Below are 27,143 nucleotides of genomic sequence, written 5' to 3'. Positions count from 1 at the left end.
TATTGTTATTACTGTTGTCCTATGAGTAATGGATACCATAGTGGGTTAATTCTACACATAATCCAGGGTTAAACAACAAGCTACTGATGACAACTATGTACTTGTTCTGAGTGGGATTATGGCATTTTAAATATTAATTTACTTTTCTTACGTTTTTACTGAAGAGTGCAATAATTTTCATTCCCTCAAGTCCAGGTGTAATTTGTGTATTTTAAGGTGTGTCTTCAGAGGTGACATAGGACAGATGGATGTGATGGGTGACCTGTGGGTTAGAAAAATGAGAAATGTACAGGATGCTGTCAGAGTTGCTCTCAGAGTCGCTCTCTTGTTGTGGTCTTGTCTCCCCCTTGTGTTGCTGGGCATTCACTGCAGTCATTGGAGGCCAGGCTCATGTCTGAGCAGAGACATGTGACGATACATAATGGCAAATATCCATGGACTGATACTGTGAAATAAATAGCTTGGAGGGACACATCATGAACAAAATACTAATTCTCACTATTTCTCTTTGATATTTTTCCAGGCAGAGCAGCTGGGTTACGAAGAAGATGACAATGTGGTGGTTTGTAGAGATTGTGATCCTCATTTTGGCCCTGTCAGACCCAACCACAGGCCAGAGCAGAAGAAAGAAGGGACAAAGAGATGATAACCAGATCATCCTTAATGAAGGAAAAAGTAAGAGGTTTACTTGTTACACATGAGCCCAGAAACTTCAACAGTGTTCTTTATCATTATTAAGAGACACTTTCATGTTGTGTCTCTCAAAATTTATCCACAGATTCTTGACAAGGCTGAAAAAAATCTTAATACGAGGCCTTAAAAACTATCAAAAGTTGTAAATGCGTTTTTTCACCATACAATCATGAGCATATATTTAACTGAGAACAATCAAATTGCGATATTGACAGATTGTTTACATTTGTTGATAGTATGGGGCAAACACAGTTTACAAAGCAGTATCAGTTTAATACAATGTAGAACATGTGTTTTTTTTCATCATACCTGCTTTACTTTTATTATTTTACACTTAGTGCACAGTTTTCAGTTTTGAACAGTCTTACATAACAATAGTTTTGTCCATTCTGCAATACTTTAAATCAACATAAAGGACAGAGAGAAAATATTTTTCAAAAAGACTTAACAAGTAAACACATAAGGGACATGCACATAGAACAAGAACATAAAGACACCAAAGGGCTTATATATCATATATATATATATCAAATACCACATCTTCACATATTACTAAGTTCCAATGTCAATAAGATGACAAACACAATGATCCTAAAACTTTAGCAAATTAAAGAGCCTACAAAGTTGATTATTATCATTATTCTCATTGTTATAATTATTATAACATCCATAATGCTATAACTTTATTTGGAAAGCACTTATCAAGCATGAAGTATCAAGAAAGAGCAATGTATTGAATGATAAAAAAAAAAAAAAAAAAAAAAAAAAGTTTTACGTAATAAAAGGAATTATAAAAGAATAAAAAATAGAGTGAAAGATTACAAAGAAGTAATATAAACCAAGAATGAAAAAAGACAAGAGTTCCAGTCAGGGTCTGTCTAGAGTGTCTAGAAAAACATTTCACTTTCCCAAGTTCTGTGAACTAGCCCTGATGGGAGGGAACCCTAATATTTTTCCAAATCCTCATTAAAAATAAACCCTCAAAGTCCGTCACCACCAGTGGATCACCCAAAAGGTATAGCACAGAGGAGAATTAAGAGTCATTACTGGTAAATTCTTTCATATCTTTGTGAACTTGTGTCAGAAAAACTTGAACCAATGGGCATTCCCAAAAGGTATTCACTAGTGTGCCCTCGGGGCTCTGGCTTTGAGTTCCAGCCAGCAGCCCAGTAGAGCTGAGCGAATATTTTACTCTGAAAGAGACTAAAGTTTCCATACATTGACAATTTCCTGAAGTTTCCCATAAATGACAATTTCAAGTCTTTCTCCCAAGCCATCGTTAGTGTTGTGGATATTTTAGGCATGGTATAATATCTTGGTGTTATAAAGAGTGGCTGCATGGAAAGCTTCACATATCTCAAATTATGAATGTTTTATTGGAATTAGGAAACACAGTTGGAGTCTTATTCTGCTCATTTGTGGTTTCAGAACTTTTATTAGTTATGTTCAGCCAAACATTACCTAGTTTTTGCTTTTATTTTATTTCTGAAGACTTTATTTCTTAAGAGTTAAACTGATCTGTTGAAAGCTGGCACAAACCCTGATCAGCCCACTGTGCCAGTGTACCAACTGCCTGAAAACTGTCAACTCTCTTCTCAGTTCTGGTTTATAAGTGAGCTGTTTTTTTGCTCCCTGCCTAGTCCTGATCTGCCCTGTGGAGATCATGTTCATCGTGGACAGCTCAGAGAAGGCTAAGGTCCTGCTGTTTGAAAGGCAGAAGGAGTTCATCCTGCGTTTTAGCACAAAGATCATGCAGCTCCACTCAGTCGGCTGGCGTCTGCGGGTTCGTCTGGCTGCTCTGCAGTACAGCAGCACCGTCTCAGTGGAGCACAACTTCAGAGACTGGCAGGACCTCGACGTCTTCCAGAGCCGGGTGGCCTCCATGACCTACATAGGCCACGGCACCTACTCTGCATATGCCATCAGCAATGCTACACAGGTTTTCAGCCGCGAGACATCCCCCAACAGCCTGAGGGTGGCGGTGCTGATGACCGATGGGGTGGACCACCCTCGCAGCCCCAGTGCTGTGACAGCTGCCGCCGAAGCCAAAAACCACAACATCAGAGTGTTTGCCATCAGGCTGTCTGGTTTGCCCAGAGAGGGTCCAATGGGTGCCAGGCTGCGTTCCATTGCGAGCGCCCCCCCACACCAGCATGTCTTCAGTCTCACTGATCAGCAGCTGGATGACAGACTCTACAATGAACTGGTTAGTTATGTGTGTTTGCATCGTTAGACCAGTAGGACATCATCATGTTGTCTATCACTGATATGATGGATGTTCCTCCCTGACCACAGCTACATACAACCAGTTTTGAGATAGGCCATTTGCAGAGGTGCTCTAAATATCATTGCTACCAGATGCAATGTAAGACCAGGCAGATGCACTAGAATTATGTGGTGGTCTACTGACATGGCTTCCAGGGGTTCGAGTACCTCTGAAATGCCTATATTCAAACAGGTTAGAGTGTTTACTAAAGCCAGAAACCTATGGTAACTAGAGCCATGTTCAAGAACCAACTAAACAACCACTGTTTTTCTACAGTATTACTACCAATTAATTATTTTTTATCACAAAATACCTTATAAAAACATGGTAGTACCATGGCTAGTGCCATGATAAAGAGCACAGTAATCATTGTTACTATAAAGTGCATAAAACCCATTAGAAACCAGAGGGAGGTGGCACAATGGTGAAGTGGTTAGCGCTGTCGCCTGGTCCTGGGTTCTCTCTGTGTGGTGTTTGCATGTTCTCCCAATGTCTGTATGGGTTTCTGAACTTAGGAACTTTGGAACTCCAGTTGCCTCCCACAGTCCGAAGCCATGCAGGACAAGTGAATTAGAGATTCTAAAGATTCTAGATTGCCCTTGAAATTGTCTGTATGTGTGTTTGCCCTGCAATGGACTGGTGTCCAGAGTGTTTCCCTGCACTCTGCCCAATGAACATTGGGATAGGCTCCAATGCTCCATGACCCTAATCAGGATAAGTAGATTGGCGACTGACTGACTGAATGAATGAATGAACCAGGGGGAATTTTTATAAGGGAAATGGAGTACAAGCTAAACAGTGAGTTTTGAGGGCCAGGAGTCTCTTATTGATACCAGTAGTCACTGGTATCAATCAACAACCCTGTGGACACCCCCACTGATATATTATGGTTATTGTGTGCAGTGGGACAACAAAGCCTGTTTTAGAATATCAGATTTCTTAATTTCTTATATCTTGTTTATTTGCTGAATAATTCTTTCTTTTTTTTCTTTCTTACAGAATACTATTGTCACCACTGGGGTAAGCACTGGGAAGTTAAATCATCTCTGTTAATAATAATTCACAAACTTATAGAGTCTCTCTGTTAGTTTGTTGAGGTCCATCTATATCTAAAAGACATGGCTGATTTTTTGTCCCGATATTTTTGCTCTTTCTCCATGTCTGTGTTTCAGTGCCCACAGCCCAAGTCCTGTCTGTGTGATAAAGGGGAAAGGGGTCACCCTGGAGGCACTGTGAGTATATGTTATCATCCTGTATTGTTTCTAAACTTGTACAACTCTCTGTTCTGATGTCTATCACACATGAATAGTGTTATCATCAGCTTTGGACCTTAACAGCTTTTGATGATGTCAGCAGAGAACTGCCAGTCCCCTTCATCGCTCTGTCTGCATATTATTAATTACTTCTTACTTATTTCACAATACAATACACTACGATTTGAAACAGCATTATACACCATGATACGACGTCATACAGTGCAATATGAAACGACATCACACAACACCATATAACACGGCATGACACAACATGACACAACACATCATCACGCAATACTATCCAATACAGTATGATATAATACAATACTGTGGAGGAAAATAATGCTGTTGATGTAGGTACTGGTTAGTGGTTAGGCCAGGCCATCCCAAATTATCCTAAGTGTGGAGTAGAGATGTCTCCCTTCTGCTTACTCCACAGCACCTGACTCCCTTATGTGGTGTTCTAGTACATAGGCTACAGCAGATTCAACATAACTCATCCTGGGCTCCGTGTCTCTCTCCCTCGGGTCTTTTCTTCAATAAACCTCACTCCTTTTCCATAACAGATACCATACCACATGACACTATACGGTGCGATGCGATGTGATGCAATATGATACAATAGATTATGACACCACTTAACATGATATGATATGACACCACACAACACCACATGACATAACACAATGTGATATGATATGATGCAATACGATACGACACAACACAACACAACACCATACAACACAATATGACATGACACAATGCTATGCGAGACACGATGCTATACTATATAATATGATACAATGCAACACAATACCACACTCAATACGATATGATACAATGTGATGCAACACGATACAATTTGAGCGGCAGCGCGCAACATGATATGATACAACAGCACACCACACAATACATTGCAATAAGATGCCATGTGATGCAACATGGTATGACCCCACACAAATCAATGAAATACAATACAACGATATGACACCACACAACAAAATACAATGTGATATGATGCCAGACAAGACAATTTGATGCAATATGATACTACACACCACATACTATGTGATGTGATATGATTTGACATACAACACCACATGATACCACACAACATGATACCACACTAAATGATACAAGACACAATACTATACAATATGATGCATTAAGATAAGATATGACACCACACAATAAGCTGCAAGACCACACAACACCATACAATACAATGCAGTATAATATGATACAAAGCATGCAACATAAGACTACACTATACAATATGATACCAGACAACACAAGATGATGTGATGTGATGAGATGCAATACTGAGCGGTGTGGCTCCGGAGGAGGAGTGGTCGTCTGGTAATCGGAGGGTTCCCGGTTCAATCCCCGGCTCCTTCAGAGTGTGTCAAAGTGTCCTTGAGCAAGGTAATGAACCGCTGACCACTCCTGATCAACAGCAAGGCGCCTTGCATGATAGCCTCTGCTATCAGTGTGTGAATGTGTGTGTGAATGGGTGAATGTGAGGCAAACATTGTAAAGCGCTTTGAGTGGTCAGTAGACCAGAAAAGTGCTATAGAAATGCAGTCCAATATAATGTGTTATGATACAACACCACACAGCGTTACACAATATGATGTGATACAATATGATACCAATATGACAATGCAATGTGATATGATACGACACAACATGATATAATGTGATATGATATGACAGAATAGAATGTAAGATAAACAGATAGGAAGTGCAAAAGATAGATCGAATAAAAGAACTGTGCTTATTGTTCTTGTTGTACATTTACTGGACACAGTCAAAATGGAAGCACTGCCACCTAAAAAAGTAAAATCTTCTACTCTTTCTCATCAAATTAGTGCGAATGCCTCCACGCATAGAAAGTCAATGTTTTAACCCTCAGTGAACGAGTGGGAATGAGTTGCTGTGATGTCTGGTTGGACTTAAAATCTCCAGACTTTTAGGTAACAATGCCAGATAGTTATTAATGGAAGACAGAATTTCTGTAACACCTTACTGCCCAACTGTGTATGATGGGTCCAGGTTGACAGTGGTTTACTCTGTCACATAGAGGCTCATTAAGCCTCAGACCATGGTGTGTTATTCCTGGATAACCAGGGATTCTCCCAGCCTCAGCACGCACTGGCCTCAGTGCAGCAGGTGCATCTGGCCTGCACCCAAAAGACTACAGGGAATGACATGAAAGAGCAGGAAGTGTTTCCCACAATGCAAGTGTAGCAGGCAGTGAGAGGGCCTACTGAAAGGGGCTGTGTTTTCACTGGCCGCACTATTGAAGAGAGGCTCTTGCAGGGAAGCAAAGGTCAAGGACGGAAGATTAAACATGAGCAAACACCCAGGCCTCAGTGAGCCCTGAACCTACTGCGCAGAGGTAGAGGTTTATGTTGTACAGGGGTTACAGACAGGGCGCACTCAGAATGCCCCACCTTACCTTTGCCTATATACACATGGAAACCAAACTAAAAAGGGGCCCAAATATTCTCATTCTGCACAATCTCTTGCTGTTCTTTCATCCAGGGGAAACCAGGCGAGCCAGGATCTGATGGGCCTCCAGGTCCAAAAGGATTTCGTGTAAGTTTCTATTGTCTCCATAATCCACTGCTGGTAGTTAAAAGAATCCAAGAAACATCTTTTGCTAATGTTGTTTGTCTGGTCTTGGTCAATGCAGGGGGAACCGGGTATTAATGGCCGTCCAGGAATGGATGGCATAGAGGTAAAATTCAAATATCAATCTTTTATGACATAGCAAATTTATACCTGTTAGCATTATGGTGGGTCTCTGGACTGTAACTGTATGATGTAGATGATGTAGTATTTTATAATTATAGTGTGACATTTTACTTTCCTTAGGGGCGACCTGGCAGCAGAGGGGAAAAGGTAGGTGTCATTTGTATGTAATTTTATATTTGATGCATCATTTTTGTAAAAATGCTAATGATTTAAAATTTATTTGATGGATGAAAGAAATACTTTGGAATGTTCTGATATATTTTGTGCATTTTAAAGGGCTCTGTGATTTGGGAAATAGTGTTAATGAAGATCCTTTGAATCCAAGGAGCTGCCACTTATTATGCAGCAATGACTGCAGAGAAAGTGCCAGAGCCAGATTAGCTGTGGAAGACAGTATGACTGAATTCAATGCCCACAATCTGTATCTTGTACTTCAGTAGTCTCTGTCTTTACCGGTTGTATATCCTAGGGGGAACGTGGTGAGTGTGGCGCACCTGGTACAAAAGGAGAACAGGTAGGTTTTATTAACCCTTTTTTGTTTTGTTTTGTATAGATTGTTTACTTGGCTATTATATGAACATGGTAAAATTATATTAATGTTTTACTCCCAGGGAGAGGATGGACCTCCTGGCCCCAGAGGCTCCAGAGGAGAGAAGGTGAGCTTTTTAAATGTTAGAACCTATTTACACCTGGTCAGTTCATTTATCTTGAGCATCTAGATTAGCAGATAGGTTTAGTCCACATAAAACCACCTGTGTAAATGCAATCATGATGCATATAATGTCTTAATCAATCTGACTGCTGGAACCACCCCTGGAGACTTGAGACATCCATCTCTCCAAGATGCTATCAACAACACAAAATTCCACCCAAATATGAAATCATTGCAGAACACATTTAAAATGACTATCTTGGCTGAATTCTTGTGTCCACATTGACCTATGGACAGCATTGCCACAGTCACTACAAGGTCCAGTGGTTAGCTTCATCAGCCATTCTGTGTTGTACATTCACTATTTGCTATTGTTTTTGCATACACATTTTGTCCTTATTCCATCAGTTTATTTTGGAATCAGATATACATTATGATACTTCCTGAAATCCTTATGACCCCTGATCCAAAATGATGAGCAGCAATTTAGAATTGAACATCAGAATCAGAAATGCTTGGGTCATGAAACTGAGTGAGTTGCAGTTGCTCAAATTCTCAAGAGAAAAATATACAGCAGCATAAGTGAAATTATAAGAAACAGAAAGGGAAGGAAGGAAGAAATATAAAAATATGTGAAAAAATCAAAATATAAAAAATATGTGAAAGAAATATGAAGTGCCTGAGGTGTGGATGTAGCCTCGGAAGCCCATGTTCAATAAAAGTGGTGGGCTAAATTTTGCGGGTTATCTATCGTTAAGTGTGTGGCATATGTCTCTTGTCAATCAGGCCCTACCATGCAATGCTCTGGCATAACTCCATGTATATGATCATTCATACCTGAATGGGTGTGTGGTCAAATTGAAAGATTCCTGTGTCCATCCACATCCGTGCTGAAACAATCGGTACTATGGTGAAACCCACCGAGTATGAGCCCTTCTCCTGCTCTGCACTTATGGAATGTGATTTGTGGATTAGATCTTATCCCCCTCTTAATGTAGCCTTTCTAAAGCTGGGAATCCAAGCTTGCACTGTTTTGTTGTAGTCATTGAGCAGACTTTGTCCTACAGGATTAGAGTTTCAGCACATGTTATCCACTCCCTCTCTCCTTAAATGCTTGTTGCCCCCTTCAGCACTGGCATATTAACAGCGGCCATCGTCTGAGTGTGATTAGGTTTCACATCCTTCTGGTCTGTCTCTTGTTCCCATGAAAAGTACCTTCGCCAATCTGTGGCCTGTTCCTAATTATACCTGTTCATAACTCTTTAATATCATTGTATCTATGTTTTCTTGAATTCTCTCAGTTTTGTTTTCCAGTTTTTTCCCACCTTGTAAAAGTTTCTTTGCACTACCTGTAAAAGAGTTGGGCTTCTTGTCCTGTATTATTTAAGTTCCTGATGTCCTTTCTCTTATTCTTCCCATGTAGTTTTTGAACTTTCTTTAGCTGTGCTTCTTTATTTTATTTTTTAATTTGGTCTTGAATTAAATTGCTGGCTGCATTGAAAAATTCTTTAAAGGACTGTACGAGTGATTTTGCATGTTTAGTGTAATATCCTAAAAATGCATGTAATTCTGTTTATGTTTCTGCTTGTCTTTTCCCAAAGCAAGTAGTCATGTTTTAGAGCTCCAATATCATTTTGCCTACCTTTTATCCAGTTTTTGGTTTACATTCATTTTACGATATGAAAATGAACTTTCAGAGACTGTTGTGTTTTGATGACTTGAAATTCTGTTGATTATACGTGAGATCTTTAGATGAAGATTTGCAAAATAGTTTGTTGCAATGTAAAATGTGGGCAAATTATAGTACCTGGTCCAAACATTAAAAAATCACTGGTATGGTCCTTTAAAAGTTGCAATTTTGGTTTTCAGAAACTTGCAGATTGCCTGAGGTATCAACTAAGCTTAGTGTTTAGGAATTCAGGAATTTATCTATCCTTCTTGCTTTGTATCTTCTTAGGGATCACGTGGAGGACCTGGAGACCATGGTCCAGAGGGGACAGCTGGGCCTAAAGTAAGACAGCTCTGGCAGTCACATCTCAAATGCCTCAGGTAAAACTGCATCTAAAAGCTTAATCTATGGGGAACATTTGTAAAGTAACTTTTCATCATGTAAAAGGGTGACCGTGGACCAGTTGGTGCGCCTGGACCTCCAGGAGATACTGGCATCGGGTTTCCTGGACCTAAGGTGAATTTTGTTGTACACTTCATTTAACAGTTCATTAAATGAGACACTGTTTTTATACATGTGGAAGTATCTACTGTGGGAAAATCCATGTTCTTTATGTACCAGTCACTCTGTAATCATAGATGCACACTAAGTATTACTTTATGTCTTAGGGTGACAAGGGTAACCAAGGACGACCAGGCCCCATTGGTCCGATGGGTATGGGTGAACCAGGGATGCCGGTGAGTTAATAAAACTAAGTGAAACTAACTGCTGTCAATACTCAAGAAGAGAGGCACAGAAACAAAATTATACACTGATATACAGTACCTAAAGAAAAATATAACACTGTGAAGAAACTGACTTCAGGGTTGGTTTCAGCCAATATCTTTTAACTGGAACAGCCGCATTCATCGCAGTATTACATGGACCAAGTCAGCCAATCAACAAATCCCATTTGGTAACTTACAACAACACATTAAAATTTGTTAAAGGAATACTACAAGTTTTTGGGAGATTGTCCTAATAAATGGTAGATCATTAGCTCTGGTGCTCCATAACAACACTTTAGCATGTACTATACTGAGTAATTAGAACCTCATAAGCATTATCCAAAGTAAGAAGACTGAGCTTTAATGAATAATATGGTCTGTAGATCTGTAAAATGTAAAAATAAAATACAGTTGCAAGCAGCAGTCAAGGGGTCAAAGCTAAGGAAGTGACCATGAAGCAGCTCCCCCACTTGGCTGATTTGTGCCAAATGTTGCACATCTTCCAAGCGTAAGGGTAAGTTAGTGTACCAAGTTTGGTGTCAGTGGAACAGGTTTATATGTACTTAGAGCATCATGTGCAATTACAATGCACAATGGGAATGTTTGTTGGTACATGGTGTCCTGGTTGTTTTCAGTATCAGCAAACTTTTCATCTGTATGGCCCGATGATGCTTCATGAGAAACCAGACCACCAGTGTATAACCTTATGTTTCAGATCCATTGTCAACAATCACAAATAGCAAAAAATCAAGATGGCTAATGTGCGAGTCCCAGAGGCAAAACTGTCCATCGCAGTCTGATGCATCACTGGAAGAGGCTTGGTGTCTAAGCATTAAATATGTTCAATTTCATATCTCAACTTTGAAGATCTGCTACAGTCTGATGGGATTTTGGTGTGAATTTTTTGGTGCATGTGATATTCAGCAAGGGCTCTATAGTAGTGGAATTTCATGTTGATATGCACATTGTAATGTGTGATTGCTGCTTCATTTTCATTAGCTTGTGATGCCATGCAGTTTGTAGCTGCAGTATTACTTCTTGTAGAGCATGAGCTAGCACTGTGCTAGTAAGGATTTTTTTTTTTTACTGTACTGGGTTAGGGATATAATTTTCTTTTCACAATAGCTATATCTGCCCATTTTCTTGCTTTTGAGATTGCACTATCACTCAACATGATGTATGCTAAAGTGTTAGCCTAGAGCCAATGGACATATAGAGAGGGTCAAGTCAGTCTCAAAAGCTTGATGTATTTTTTTTTTTTTTTTTTTTTTTTATGTATGTATTTTTTCCACAGATATTAGTCTTAAAAGTCATCTCTTTGAAGCAAGATGCAGCACTTATTGTCACATTTAACAAATTCAGTGCAAGAGATTGCATTAGGCAGCCTGCCCACTAGGTGGAAACCTATCTCAAGCAATTACTTTGCATTTTTATTGAGGCAATATTAGCATGCTGTTGGTGCTAAAGAGTGTAATCTCTGTTTATTCAATTTTAAATATTTGATATATTTGTGTTGGTTGTCTAGGGTCCAGCAGGGCCACCAGGGATTCAAGGATCTCAGGGGCTCCCAGGTGAGGGTCTTCCAGGGCCTAAGGTAAGTTTCACAAGAATCAAAATGTATTCATTTATTTATCTTTTTTTTTTTTTTTTTATTTAATTATGGTCTTATTTGAGATGTCCACAAGAACAGATATGTTGTCTCTCCAGCACGTATGTTACAGAAGTAGTCCACACTGTTCTCTTGACATTCCATTGTGTTCCTTGCAGGGTGACAGGGGTTACGAGGGTCCTAAGGGCAGCCGTGGCCCACCAGGACTTGGGTACAAAGGTGATAAGGTATGCTTAACCTCTAAGTTGTTCGTATGTCAGAGACACAGGTAGTGCCATGCTGTAAAAGATGACCTGTCTGACCTCTCACTGCTGACCCTCAGGGAAACACGGGAGCCCCTGGGCTACCAGGATTAGTGGGGTTTCCAGGAGCAGGCATCCAAGGAGAAAAGGCAAGTTCAATCAAAAATGTAGAGAAACTATCGTTATTTATGTCATGTTTTTTCATATCATCATTTGAATTCTGATTTTTCTCTCTGGCTACAGGGGGACCAAGGGCCAGTTGGGCCCTCCGGTCCCAGAGGACCTCCTGGACTGGGTATAATTGGAACAAAGGTTGGCAGAGTATCTGTAGAAGGCTGACGGACTATTTTTCTATTTTATTTATAGTTATTATGGCTAAATTCAAGTAAGAGAAATTTAAGAAATTTAAGCTCATTTGCAACCTCTAATGGCGATTAGCAGAATTGCAACAACGAGACAGCCTATTCCTTCCTGCACATTTCTGGCTTGATCCCTCCACTTCTCCTGTATAATGTGTAAGAGTAAGCTAGCTAATCTATTAACTCTTTGACAAATTAGTAAAATTTTGCAAGAAAAAGGCAAAGAAAAGGAAATTACCAAAAAATTCTAAATAAATAAATAAATTAAATTAAATTAAATTAAAAAAAAAAAAAAAAAAACACTTTCGGAAAATTAGTAAAACATTACCATACCAACTACAAATGTATATGTATTATGTCCACTATATTGTGATATTTGTGTACAATCTAAAACTCTGCTCTTGTTTTACACACTATACCAAACACGGTTTCCATAAGCCTGGCTGTGTGGTTAATAAAGAATCTGAATTTGAATGAATATATGTGCATAATTTAATTACAAGAATATTACCATAACATTAACACAGAACTATCCCAGATGTTTCAAAAAACACATTCCCCCAAAAAATTAAAAATAAAAAGACACGAAGTGCTTGGTAACTGAATTTTCTTAAGCCGCTGAATTAAAACCTCTCGAAGTAAAAGCCTCCCCACGGGCGTACATGTATGACGATGTGCTGTGGAGCAGTAAAAACCTTTTGATGCTGCTTTTAGCTAATGATGACATTCGTTGTTTCACAGGGTGACCAGGGTTTCCCAGGAGAACCAGGACCTCAGGGAGAGCGGGGGATTGGGGAGCCAGGGCCGAAGGTGAGAGTATTGAGAGTTACATTGGCCCTTTACGCATTAGGAGAAGTATTCGCTTGAATAAAGTGCTTCTAATAGAATTATGAGTAGAAGTTCATTTGGTTATAAAAAAGATAGATGTTATGAGTGTGGGCATCTGTGCTTTTCCAGGGGGAGCCAGGGCCGGATGGCACTGCTGGAATACCTGGCATTCCTGGTGAGGATGGAGCAGTTGGACCTAAGGTGAGTCAGTTAGCAGAGGTCAGTGGTCACATGATCATCATTTCATGAGCTTGGCATTACAAGGCACCAAAGACATATGGCATACCATTTGAAAAAACAATGATTTATATCTTATTTGTATATTTATTACACCAAAAGGTACTTTCCTTTTTGAATGACACCCCACAAACCTAAACATCCAAAGATCATGAATATAGAGATATATCAATTTTCATAAAAGAAAATACATAGAACCTCATGAGTCCAATCTTATAATTTACCTTTTTGTTTATTGTTTTTTTTTTTTTTTATACCTGACACGATCTTCCACAGTCAGACCTCAGAAACAAGTTGATTGTCATCTGTAAAATGTTGATTTGTTTCATGCTTTCACGTGTTGTTTTTCCTTCCCTGTCCTTGTTAAATCCAGGGAGAGATGGGGTTGCCAGGTCTCAGAGGTCCAGAGGGAGCGCCAGGGAAAGGAATCCCTGGTGAAAAGGTTAGTTGACCTTTGATCAACCACAGCACATATGTCACCAAAGCACTACGCACCATCTGTAATGTCTCAGATAGCATTCTGATTGTTTGACATTTTATATCGTATGTGAACAAACATTGCATTGTTTGAATAGGCCATTCCTTTTCGTGAATGCCAGGCCTTCTTGTCTGTAAGTGTAATGACAAAGAACGTCAGTACCTGTTTGTATATCTGTGTGTCACAATGCCTTTGGTGCCAATAAACCCAAAGCACATATTCAGCATAGCCATGACGTTCACTTTTATTTGCCTTTTAGAGACTGTTTCAGCAAGATCCTGAATTCAACATCCATTACTAGTGTTGCAGTAACCAAATCAAAGAAAACACAGTGATGTTTTCACCTGTGCCGGTCACAAGTAGTCCACTGTGAGGCCAAAGGTGCTAGGAGATTTTTATTTATTTAACCTTTATTTAATCAGGAAGTCCCTTTAGATTGAACTTTCCTTTTTTTAGCCACCATAAGCATTTTCATAGGGTAAAACATGATTGACAGGGATTACCAAGAACAAGCACATACTAATATTATATAAATTAATTTCATTCTTCATTACATGGACTTTCAACATGGTTTTGATCTCCTCCAGTGATATCAGCTGAAGATTATTCCAAGTCCAAGTATAGGAGATGGCTTTTTTTTTTTTTTTTTTTACCTACCACAGTGCAAACCCTTGTAACCTGGTAAAGAGTCCATCTGGTGGAATGTAGTTGAATATTGCTGGAGGACATCATCAGGAGATGACATGAATATGAGGGTATTATGTTGAAAATAAAAATATACAAGTTTAGCTGTCTATGTACACTTTATGATGGCCAGTCAAACAGTTCATGAAATGCTCAGTGATGTGTGCAAAAGAAAACATTTGTGCACTATGGCACACAGAATCTAAAAAGTGAAGAGGCGGCTTGATTGTAGACAATATCATAATTTTCCAGAATGCTTAAAAAGTAGCCTGCACATGTTTTTTTCCCCCCAGCTAACCTGTTAAAATAAGCATTATTTCAAAAATAAAGACCTATCCTTAGTGTCAGCTTCTTCACAAGATTTCCAGTCTGCAACTAAAACCAGCCAAATACCAAAGTACTTGTATGATGGCACTTTTTCAATTGAGTCTCCTTTAGGATGTAAATACAATATTTGCATTATCTGGAGACTGGGAATGAGCTCTAGAGAAAGTCATGAATTCAGTTTTCTGAGCATTAAGACCTAATTTAAGCTTATGTAGAGAGACTTGAAGCCACACAAGTGCTATCTGAAACTCATTAATAGCCTGACTCAGAAAAAGGGCAACAGAGTACACCACCGTGTTGTGTACCATAAAGCCATAAAGGTGCAGTTTAGCTGTTTGCAAATTCCTTCCAAATATTATTTATAAATATAGATAATAATATACAGGTAACAATGAGCATTTGAATCTTTAAATGAACCTTGCTATCTGTAAGAAGGGACAGCAAAGACTTTTTCCAGACTGAAATGGATTCTTTTCAGGTGAGTAGACGGATTATGACCGTTTCTTTTTGTTTTGTTTTGTTTTTGTTTTTTTTTAATGGAGTCTTCATCGAGTCTGTTTTAACCTTCTGCTGGGTCACCTGGATTGTTAACCTGAATGTAACCAATAGAAACAGACTGGACAGTATTGTCAAGGTGGCTAGCAAAGTCACTGGAGTGAGTCAGGCCGAGCTGAAGCAGATGTATCGCAGGCATGTGAGGAAGGCTGGATCTATCCTTGATTCTCCTGGTCACATGCCACCGACAGCCTTCAATTCCTGCCTTCATCGTCTTAGAATACCTCATATATGAGAGCATACAGTAGAGAACATTTGTTCCAGTGGGCAGAAACGTATCTTTTTTATTAAAAACATATTTTAAACCCTAATGTTTCGTGATTAATCATTGTATATTTTAACTCCTGACTGCAGATGTTATTTCTCTTAGGGGACAAACAAACTTTGATTTGACTAGAACTGAATTGAATTGCCTTGTCTTCCCCTCCCTTACCTTGACTTGACTTGTTTTGTCTTGTTTTTTCTTCACTTGTCTTGAATTGAATTGAATGGAATTTCTTATCTCGTCCTTTGTTGTCTTGTCTTGACTTGAATTGTTTTGTCTTTAATTGACTTGAATTGAGCTGTCTTGTCTTGACTTTAGTTGAGTTGAGTTGAATTGACTTGTCTTGTCTTGTCTTGTCTTAAATGGATTTGAGTTGACTTAAATTTACTTAAAATGACTTGACTTGAACTGAACTGAACTGAATTGAATTGAATTGAATCGAATCAACTTTGTCTTGACTTGATGTGACGTGACTTGTTTCATCTTGTCTCGTCTTGACTTGGGGGACACCTTGGAAGTCTCAAAAAAGTCTGACTGAAGACCCTCTGTATAAACACATATTCTTGAACCATTCTATAGCTGAGTCCTCTATTGAGTTAATCTGTACAACCACACAGCAGCACGACCATGATGATGTGTTATGTGTGTTTCTCTGCAGGGGGACAGAGGTGACCGTGGTCCAAGAGGACTCTCTGGGTCTTCAGGCCCAGCTGGACCTCCAGGAGCTAAGGTATGTTAAGTACACGTTTCACTCAAATAGCTCAACTACTGGCGTTTAATGATAGTGGGAGTGTGAGGGTTAAGTACCACCAAGGTCAGACTTGTGCTTGCTAGGTGGGAAGTACAGCACAGGAGGTGTTCAGTTAGGCTCAGGTTCATATGGCTCTCTTTATGATACAGAAGGTTGTGGCTGTTTAAGGATGTTAGTTTGAGGTTAGTTTTAGAAACTTCAGGGTGAGGATTTTTTTTCCTATGGCACCAGAGAGCACTTTCTAAAGTCCCTATCAAAGCTGAATAACTTGCAAGACATAGCCTTAGCCCATTCACAGAAATGTGAAGTAATTTTATCCTGCTAAATGGAGGCAGTCCTCAGAGAAAAAAAGGCTGTAGACCAATTCAAATCCTATTTTCACCTGCATATGAAACAACAAACCAAATTATTAAAAAGAAAATAACTGAATTCTGTATCCATTTGAAACCTGTGCAGATGTACTTGATTTCTTTTAAGAACGTGAAAAAACACATGAAAAAATTAGCAAAAATAGCCAAAATATCAGTTTAAACAAATGCAAAAAACAAACACAAAAAAAATAATAATTACAAGAAAATCACCAGTGAATAACCCCAAAAATTGGATCAACATCACACTTCTTGTGTTTAAATGAAATTAAATGAGCTTATATGCATTTAAATAGAGAGGAGAGGGGGTGCAAAATGGTCAGTTGTGTGTGTGTGTGTGTGTGTGTGTGTGTGTGTGTGTGTCTGTGTGTGTGTGTGTGTGTGTATGTATAAATTGCCCATATGGCTGTAATCAATGTCTAAATGCCTCTAGCGTACATTGCAGCTGTGACTCACTGAAATGCTGAAATAGTTGGAGACTGTGTTTGTCTGCAGCTTCATGACTGGCATTTAGAGATAACTGAGTGTGTTTCCTGCAGGGAGAGCCTGGCAGCATGGGAATGATGGGGCTACCCGGACCTGCAGGGCGTGGCTTACCAGGACCAAAAGTAAGGCTAACCGCTCACACACACACACACATACACACACACACTTTGCTTTTCACCTCTCTTTCAGTATTATTAATATTATGTCTATTATTTGTCAGCATCTAGTTGCAATACTAGTCACCTTGGTGTTCATGTTTCCACGTAACAGGGAGATGCTGGCCCAGTGGGACCAGCTGGACCTGTGGGAGAACCTGGAGTAGGAATCGCTGGGCCAAAGGTAACAACAAAACACAAAACAGACATTAATATATCACCCTTGAGTATGGAATTGCTGCTTATCTATCTATCTATCTATCTCAACAATATCGCAACAATAGGCAATTCGAGTTCCTCAACCACCATCAGTTCACCAGTGAATCTTGTGCTCCCCCTAGTGGTCTGTGGATTGAACATTATGAAACATTATGGTGATGGTCAGTCGTCCGTAGCCTTTTTTTTTTTTTTTTTTGATAATAAAACAATAAATCAATAAAACAAAGTCACGTTTTGTCAGTTTTTATTGCGTTTTTATTGCGTGGCTCACAGCTTCATGAGACAAGCTTCAAATTTAGTCGGATGACAGGTGAGTTGAGTAAGCCCTGACTGCAGTCCGCAGATCGAGGAGTGGCTCAACGTGGGTGGAGCTAAACGTTTGACTCCGCCCACTTGCACAATAGCAAGCAACCGGAAGAGGTTGCTAACCCTAACCCTAACCTTAACCCTAACCAGATGGCGCCTGGGCGGAGTCAAACGTTTAGCTCCGCCCACATTTAGCCCAACCCCGATCTGCGGACTGTAGTCAGGTGCAATTGGGTGAGTTTGATAGAATAAGATGAAGCATTTTCTCCAATGAAAACAAACACTGATCATAGGGCCTGTATTCCTATTCAAATATAGGCTATACTGTGTTAAATGGACTTTTTATTCCCTTTCCTTTGTGTGGTTAAACGTGGTCGTGTGGTTGCTCTTTCATTCTGTTTTATAACCTTTAAGAACAAATTTGTATGTACACCAACACCAACATATTGTTCATTGTTCCTTGATTAAAATAAATAAATACAAAGTTTTAAAAAATAAAACAAAGTTTTCCAATACGCTGAACTGGCTAATTTAATCATCTCATTGCATCCACCTGCAGGTCAGTATAAAATAGACTAATTCATAGTCGCAATAGTCTAGTTGTTGTTTTTTCTTTGTTTGTTTGTTTGTTTGTTTGTTTTTTATCCATATAAATTTTTAGACCATTATGTAAGCCCAGAACTAATTATGAGTATATTTTTATTCAGGGTGCCAGAGGAAATCCTGGACCTGTAGGGCCAATAGGGATGAAGGGAGATGGCTATCCAGGACCGCAGGTGAGACATGTGAACTACATACTGCACATCAAATGTCAGTGTATTCAGTGCATATGGAATACAAATATGTAAATGCACTGATCAAAAATCTTTGGTTTAATGAATAGGGGCTCCCAGGGTTACCAGGGCCACCAGGGGAGATGGGGCCTGAAGGGAAAGGACTACCTGGACCTAAGGTGAGCCCTCTGTCTCTCTCTGGATGTATCACCCACAGTGCTGTCTCTCTCTCTCCAGCATGTACATATGTCAGACCTATCTGGGGTCCATATCACTTGACTGATTATATTTATTGACTGCTACACTCATGTTCTATTAGATAACCTTAAAGGAACTTCTGCTGCTGAAGTTACCAGATCCTTCTGCATGTTGATAACCAGAACAATACATTTGAATAGTAATTTGAGCCTTCTGCGATTGAGATGGACACTTGTGAAGTAATGTTAAACCGTCTTTGAGTGGATTCATTGTAAGACTGGATCATTTATCACTTTAGCCTGAACTGATCAGATTTCACAAGTATGAATGTATGAATCTGTAGCGTATTATTATGTTTGTTATTTTATTTTATTTATTATTATTTATCCTTCATACTGTTTTTGACCTTTTAAGAATTTTAAGAATCTTTGTGACCCTTATAAAAATAACATTTTTGGAGAGAACACTGAGTACTTTACTGTTTTGGCATGAGATTGGTCTTATTTAAAGATATTGAGTATTTCTGAAATATTGATCAGCCTCCAAAAACCTGTATCAGCCAAACCCAAATTCTTGGTATGTGTGCATTCACATGCATAGTGTCCATTAATATGGTTGTATAAATTCATACAGGCAAACCTTTGTCGTAATAAATAAAAATATGTAGTAATATATAATATATTCAAATTTTGTTTTGTCTGTTAGGGAGACAGAGGCTTACTGGGGCTGCCAGGCCCATTGGGCCCTCCTGGAATTGGCCTCTTTGGACCCAAGGTCAGTGTGTGTGTACTTGAAGAGAGTTGAATAAATTATATGCTTTTATAATATTACATAGCCTTCACATTGTCATAGTTAGAATTTGAGATCCACTGTAATGTATTGTGTTCCCAGGGCTCTGTTGGCCAGCCTGGTCCTCCTGGTCTGCCAGGGCCTCCAGGAGAAGGCATCCAGGGACCAAAGGTACTGCAGCAGGCCAAAAATGACACTGCACCAAATTCTATGCCCATAAATAAGTGCTGGATAATACTGAGATAATATGATACTGAAACAGATTGAAGTATTAGGAGCTTAATGTGACACTTGTGCAGGTACACATTTAAAAAAAATAAATAAGTAAAAAACACAAGTTAAATTAAATTTACACATGTACAAATTTAAAGAGGTTTAGTGTGACAAATATTAATAAATTGATGCTAAATCTTGTATTTATAAATTGCGTCTGTGGTAGCAGTTTCTAAGGGTGAAATCTTTCGTGTCTGTGTGTATGTGTGTGTGTATGTTAAAGAAAGGGTCATTTTGCTATCTGTGGTAACAAGCAAGCTAGCTGGGTAGTGACTGGTAGCATCAGAGTCCTTCATGTGCATATGTGTGTTTCATAGGGAGAGCCTGGCTTTCAGGGGCCTATGGGCCCTCGGGGGCCAGCAGGGGATGGCCTTCCAGGAGAAAAGGTACAATACTGTGTGTGCCCTTGATAGCATGATGTTTCACATATCACTGTGGCTCGTTAATGTTCTTGCCAGTAGAATAAAAGAGTGATTTTGCACACAGGGAGATAGAGGCATGCCTGGAGACCGGGGAAGAAAAGGAGAGAAGGGAGACTATGGAGAACCTGGATCTACTGGAGCAATGGTACCATAAACATGGTTTATTTAGCAAATGAGCCAAAAATCACACACTTCAACAATATAGTAACAGTAAAAAGGACAATTTAATGACGGAACTAAGTTAGATAGGTAATACACTTCCACTGCAAATTGTGCTGTGATTATTTTGTCTGAATGGGTTTCACATTAATTCGTGCATTCATTCAAGGCTATTACATGACGGTAATTTCCTGAGGGCCCCACATAATATTAATGATAACACTATCACTCTATGCCCTAATCTGAGTTTAATTTTGCAGGGAAGACCTGGTGAAAAGGGGGAACCAGGATTGACAGTAAGTAGAATGACTGAAGCACATATGAGCCATTATGTAACTCAGTATTTAAACATTGCCTAAATGTGTTTTCTGCTATCCATAGAGAGATGAGGTCATCAAGATAATAAGAGAAATATGTGGTAAGCTACAAGAGAAAACTTATTTTTACTTTGCTCCCCCCACTCCCAATTCTTTATCAAAATGGGTGAACTAACGGGTGACTCAGTGGGACTCATAAATTACCTACTTCAATTTCTATGTTTGGCTGCTCAACATTTGTCTGTTGTGTTTGCTGTGGAGGTTGTGGCTTCAAGTGCAGAGAGAGCCCTCTGGAGCTGGTGTTTGTGATCGACAGCTCTGAGAGCGTGGGACCGGAAAACTTTGAGCTGATCAAGGACTTTGTGAATGCCCTCATTGACCGGGTATCAGTGAGCCGTGAGGCCAGCCGCGTCGGCGTGGTGCTCTACAGCCACGTGGATGTGGTGGTGGTCAGTCTGATGCAGCAGTCCAGCCAGGATGACATCAAGGCGGCCGTCAGGAAGATGCCTTACTTGGGCGAGGGCACGTTCACTGGCAGCGCTATCCACCGAGCCAACCAGATCTTCCAGGCTTCACGGCCCGGTGTGAGGAAAGTGGCCGTGGTGTTAACGGATGGGCTGGCTGACCGGCGTGATGCTGTGCAGCTGGAGGATGCTGCTGAAGAGGCCCACGCAGCTGGAATCGAGATGTTTGTCATAGGAGTGGTGAACAAGACCGACCCTCTCTATGAAGAGTTCCGTGCTGAGATGAAGGCCATTGCCTCTGATCCCAGTGAGGAGCACGTCTACCTCATAGATGACTTCATGACACTCCACAGTAAGCAAACACTGTCATTTCAGTTCAGTTCATCACTGATCATACTGATATCATACTGATATATCATACCCATGTTGAGGTTTTCTTAAAATATGATAAAATATGATACTATGAAAGAAGCAAAAACACTGAGGACAGCTTTGTTAACAGAGAGTTACTCCTTTGGACTCATGTCTATTCATATACTCATAACCATCTTTGGCAATAGTATTGGTCTTGGTATTGGTAATGGTAATGATCTTAGCACTAAGAAGGCCATGGTTTCCAAATGCACCCATTCAAGCACTTTCCCTCAGGGAGCAATAAAGTATTTCTGATCCTGATTCTGATTCTGTAGCATCACAAAACCTGACAGGCAGGTTGGTCAAGGTGGCACTGACCACCTCTCTAAGATGTTTGGCTGCACGCCGGCGCTTGTCCTATTACAGTAACATTGCCTAAAGGTGGTGGGGCTTGGCACAAACACAGCAAAGCCCATAGCGAGAGGGCTGCACCACGGTCATTGCCTGCTGGGAGACAGATAAAACATGCAGTAGTCTCGTGACCACTGGGGTCAGTGCTGAGCATTTGCTAAATACAGTAGAATATATGGTGTTCAATGAGGCTAAATGCAATAAAATGATCACGGCAATTGATTTGAAATATTTAAGAGAAATCGGACTATTGCTGTTATTGTTACATGGCCCAATATTGATAATAAAGACATAATATAAGTTGATATTGAATTAATGGCTGTCAGTTCAGTTTGGGAAAAGTCCCCCATTGACTGGACTCTCTTCAGCCCTGTGGTAGTGCTCTATGTCGCCCCCTGGAGGTGACCCCACATTCTTGTATATCTCCCTATATAGACTATTCCTGGCCATAGTCTGCAAACGCATCCACATTACATCATGAAACCCGGTGAGGAGGTTGGTCATGAGTCAAGTCAGCACTGACAATGTCGCCGCTGACTGACCAGAGGGTTGGCGCTCTACTGCATGCTGTCTTCTTTATTTGTTTGTTTATTTGTCTGTTTGTTCATTCATTTTTGACACAGCTCTGGAAAGCAAGCTATTGAGTCAGATTTGTGAGCATTATGACGGGACGCTGTCCTTCTTCCCACCTGTGGCTGTACCCTCCATCGAAATCGACATAGGGGCTCCAGACAGGGGCTCCCCACCAGACTTACCAGAGGAGGACAATATACGAGTAATGTTGCCTTCACTTGTTATTGGCAAGATGATAGAAACAGCTTACCATAGAAAGTGTTATTCACTTCAGCTGGTAATACTCTTGGGGAATTCTGGATTTGGCAATTTCTCTGGCTTTCTGAATTCCGATGTCCCTAACATACACACTGCTTAGTGTAGGAAATGGTGTATTTATTTCAAATAAAGCCAACAAAATGAACCATATTCATCACATAATCCACTGCATGATGACTGGGATGCTGTTCTGTTGCTTTCAATTGTAAAGCCCTGACTAAGTCCAATAGTTTGTATCTTTTATTAATGCTTTCATTGCATTGCACTCCCCAGGCACTGTCTTTCATTCTGATTTTACTCACTCTCGGTAAATGGGGATATGAAAATGCAACTTGAACTTGAACTTAAATAGTTACTCCCATTAGGCCTGAATGCAGCATAGTGAACCATCCACAGAATGCAAACACTGCGCACTGTAATCTAAGATTTAACACATCAGCTATACTAGCAGTCAGGAAGTTGATATTTTATTTCCCTCAGTCAATGACAGAAGTTAACCCTAACCCTTTTCCTAACCCTAACCCTTAACCCTCACTTCATCCTGTATTTTTCAGCTTGAACTCCCAGTGGAGGCAGTGACCACGCCGCCCCCACAGTTCCCAGAGTACGAGGACTTTGACAATAACCTAATTGACACAAGTAAGACTATATCATATTTGGAGGAACCCTTGAACGAACTACCAGACATCCTTCCTCCCTCCCCTGGTGGCAGAGGGAAGCAACGCCCGCCTGTAATTTCCATGGTGGGCCCTCAGACTCCAACTAACTGGCTGTACATTCCAGAGACCACACAGGCTCCATACACGCAACCGGCTCCTCCACCCTTGACAGAAATCCTTGTCCCAGGTAAACAGAGGCAGACACTGACTGACATTAATCAGAATCCCACACCTTGGGTACATAGTAGTTACAACATAGTTAGGGTGATTATCTTGATGTAGTGCCTTTCTTTTCTAGCTTACAGCTGTATGCGTAAAGGTGCTGCTGTTTGCTGGAGTTGTGCAATACCTCATAAGACTCGTTTTCATACTATCATATCTTTTGTTTGTACTGATAAGGAAATCCTGCTGTCTACCTTTCTCAAAAAATGTTTTCTTTGTTACCAGTCAAGATGTTGAGTAAACAGTACTGGAGAGGCAGAGTGCTCGTGTGATCTGGCAGTAGGAACAGAGCAACCAGTCTTAACAACAATAGAATGAGTATTGAAATATTCTACGTGAAATATAAGTGCTGTTTCTCTGCTGTTTTTTTTTTTTATTTAAAGCAAAATTGAACTTTGGTAGTGTTGTAGGTTGTATAGTTCCCTGGATATGATAGGAGTCCATGTGGAGCTTCCATGATAACACTTTCAGCAGAAAAACAAAGGCGAACAAAGCAGATTATGCAAATATATTTTAACAGGTCCCAGTACCCTTTTTCTTTCTTTTGTGTCATTACAAAAATATGTGAAAGTACTATCTTCCTTCCACAAGGTGACTATGTGGAAGTTTCCTGTAGATGCTACCTGCTGGATCTACTTTCCAGTTAAAATAAGAAATGGGAAAATAACAAAACAAGAGCCATTTGGCTTCCTCAAAAAATGGGTAGTGGGACTTTGTTTTTGTTTTTGTTTTTTTAAATTGGCATAATCGAGGTTGTTTACATTTGTTTATGTACTTAAAGTTTTATTTGGGAGCTGTTGTACCTCACTATAGAAGTGAATGGAGAGATGCAAATAAATACAGTATTCTTGATTAGCAGCCCAGGGGAGCACAGAGCAACTAATGAGGATATTTCACCACCATGTGGATTTATGTCACTCCCACTTAACGAAACAACCCAACACTCGACTAATGTTGGAGTTGGCAGTAAAGGATTATACACAGTTTATAGCAGATTATCTCTCTTATTATTTGTCAACTTCCCCAGCAGCTTCTAAGAATAGAGTCACTGAAGTCATCCATGTATCCCTGGCAGATTGTTGCCTCTGGTGCTCCATTGCTAAAATTTAAGCTTAGACTAAGCTTTAACTTTTAGCAATGGAGTAGCTAACATGTAGGCATGCACTGTGTTGACTGATACTAACAATATCTTGTATGTAAGAAAATGGGATCTTGTAGCAGCACCAAAGCTAAATGATGAGCAATCGTATACATGCAGATAAATGTGGCAGTTTTGTGTCAGAGTGTCTGTTTGGAAATTTACATAAGCATACTGTTGTGAACTACCAGTAGCAAAACCATTCACTTCATGCAACCTCTTTGTCATTGCAGATGCAGGGTGCAGCCAGCCACTGGACCCTGGTCCCTGTCGGAAGTATGTGGTGAGGTGGTATTATGACCCAGAGGCCAATGCCTGTGCCCAGTTCTGGTATGGGGGCTGTCAGGGTAATGCAAACAACTTTGACACCGAAGCCAACTGCAGGAATTCCTGTGTTTACACGTAACAGACACTGCTCAGAGAAAAGGGACATGCACAAAGCTAGCATGGTCCCTTCAGCGTCAGTGTGGATCAGAATGGATGCACTGAGGACGTGGGCCTGTTGGTTTACTATCTGACCAAAGCTCAGGCAAACAGCAACACTGCAACTGTCTGCACTGACACTGGGGAGGAAGGGACGGTAAGCAGCACAGAACCCTGCACTGTCTCTCCGGTTACGTTCTCATTGCAGGCCTTCACGCTCAATTCTGAATTGCTGCTCATGTCTGTTTTTTTTTGTTGTTGTTGTTGTTTTTTTTTACTATGACTGTTCATATCTATCAGTAACCAATATGAACTGAAAGCCATGATGGCAAGACATATGGCAGAGTAACAATAACAAATGATGTCATATCGGTTTTTGTTTTGAACACATTTTCAATATGTACCTTTATGTTGTGACTGGTGGAGATGTTTCCCCAAGTATTTGTCTTTCTTTCTGCAGTTGTCTCTAAGCCAAGCTGCCATGGTGCCAAAATTGTGACAACCATCACTGGTGAATAACATGACATTTACATTTTGTCATATTTTCATGGCAACACTTCAGTTTCAGTTTGGGCTTTGAGTTACATTACTTTGAATAGCAAAAGGTTAGCTTTTGATCAGAACTGATCAGAAACCATCACAGCTGCAGTGTGTGAATATAAGCTAATGTACTTCTCTAACTATTGTTGATACAGATGTAGTTCTTGCACCTAAATCCATACCATGTATTATATTGCCCATTGCTATTGCAGGTTTTTTTTTTTTTTTTTTTTTTACTTTGGGTTTTTACTTTTTGCTTTTGTTTTGTTACATATTGTCTTCATGGTTCACTGTCAATAAGCTTTTCTTTCTTTGCTTCAAGAATTGTCCATTTTGCCGTGGTGCCTTAAAGGACACCTTAACAACTTAAAAACACTGAGCTAAACAGAATTATGTGTATTCTTAACCTGTTTGTTCTTCTATATTACTTTTATATTATGTTCTAGTTACCTTAGTTGCTTTTACTGAATGTAACTGAGAGTCATTTCTCAAGCCCTAGTTATTTCACTTCATTATAACATAAACTATTAACCTTCATTGTTATGTTGTGTAAAAAGAAGCAAACACTTGATTGTAAAATATATTGTTTAATTTTTTAACACTGTAAAAGCACTAGAAGGAATTTGTAAACTCCAAACCAAATAAACTTATCATCAAAATAAACTTAAAAATAAAATATGTAGAGATTGCCCATTTCATTAAAGCACATTCATGAGGACAATGAAAATCAGAAGCTAAATACTACATTACAAAAGTTAAATGATTGTGTTTTGGCATAGAGGATTGGCAGGATATTAGTACAGTAAGTGCAGAAAGGAACAGGGGTTCAGCATCTTAAAACATATTTTAAAACATATGGTCAGTTCAATCACTGCTCAACTACATGTTAGAATAATTTGTGCATGATTTACCGGTTCCAGTGTCTCAGAAAAACAGCCAGTCTCTTGGGGTTTTGGCACTACTGAGACACATAAATAAAAGCACTAATGGATGTGAAACTGCCTTGGAGATGTTGTCAGGATGGCATTGTAACTTGCTGATGTCTCAGCTCCAACCTCACAGGCTCAAATACCTGGGACTCCCTACCAGTCACTTGACCTGATGAAGCCTCTTGGGTGAGAGGTGAAATCTTGTCAAGATAAACAAGAAGTTCAGTTGTCTTTGACTTTCTACTTCTTGAAACACTGTGTCTAGAGTATACTAAAAGAAATGCATCTAGTTGACCAAAACATGTTGAT

At 39.7% G+C, this 27,143-nt stretch overlaps 1 protein-coding gene across 1 annotated transcript; it reads left to right on the top strand.

Annotated features, from left to right (window-relative positions):
• Positions 1-548: 548 nt before the first annotated feature.
• col28a1a (collagen, type XXVIII, alpha 1a) lies at positions 549-25,348 on the top strand. Its single transcript, XM_030062986.1, has 34 exons — positions 549-675; positions 2,334-2,899; positions 3,959-3,979; positions 4,132-4,191; positions 6,763-6,816; positions 6,914-6,958; positions 7,096-7,122; positions 7,445-7,489; positions 7,587-7,631; positions 9,585-9,638; positions 9,744-9,812; positions 9,965-10,033; positions 11,589-11,657; positions 11,831-11,899; positions 11,995-12,063; positions 12,158-12,226; positions 13,015-13,083; positions 13,231-13,302; positions 13,712-13,780; positions 16,306-16,377; positions 17,306-17,374; positions 17,523-17,591; positions 18,640-18,708; positions 18,816-18,884; positions 19,609-19,677; positions 19,795-19,863; positions 20,283-20,351; positions 20,452-20,532; positions 20,807-20,842; positions 20,928-20,964; positions 21,125-21,679; positions 22,716-22,867; positions 23,478-23,769; positions 25,176-25,348. Exons 1-34 carry the CDS (start codon positions 549-551, stop codon positions 25,346-25,348), a joined length of 3,549 nt encoding a protein of 1,182 aa, XP_029918846.1.
• Positions 25,349-27,143: the final 1,795 nt, after the last annotated feature.

The sequence above is a fragment of the Myripristis murdjan genome, chromosome 11 (genome assembly GCF_902150065.1).
Source record: "Myripristis murdjan chromosome 11, fMyrMur1.1, whole genome shotgun sequence".
NCBI classification, from domain to species: domain Eukaryota; kingdom Metazoa; phylum Chordata; class Actinopteri; order Holocentriformes; family Holocentridae; genus Myripristis; species Myripristis murdjan.
The sequence above is the reverse complement of the archived record's forward strand: the minus strand, read 5'-3'. Positions and strand labels throughout refer to the sequence as shown.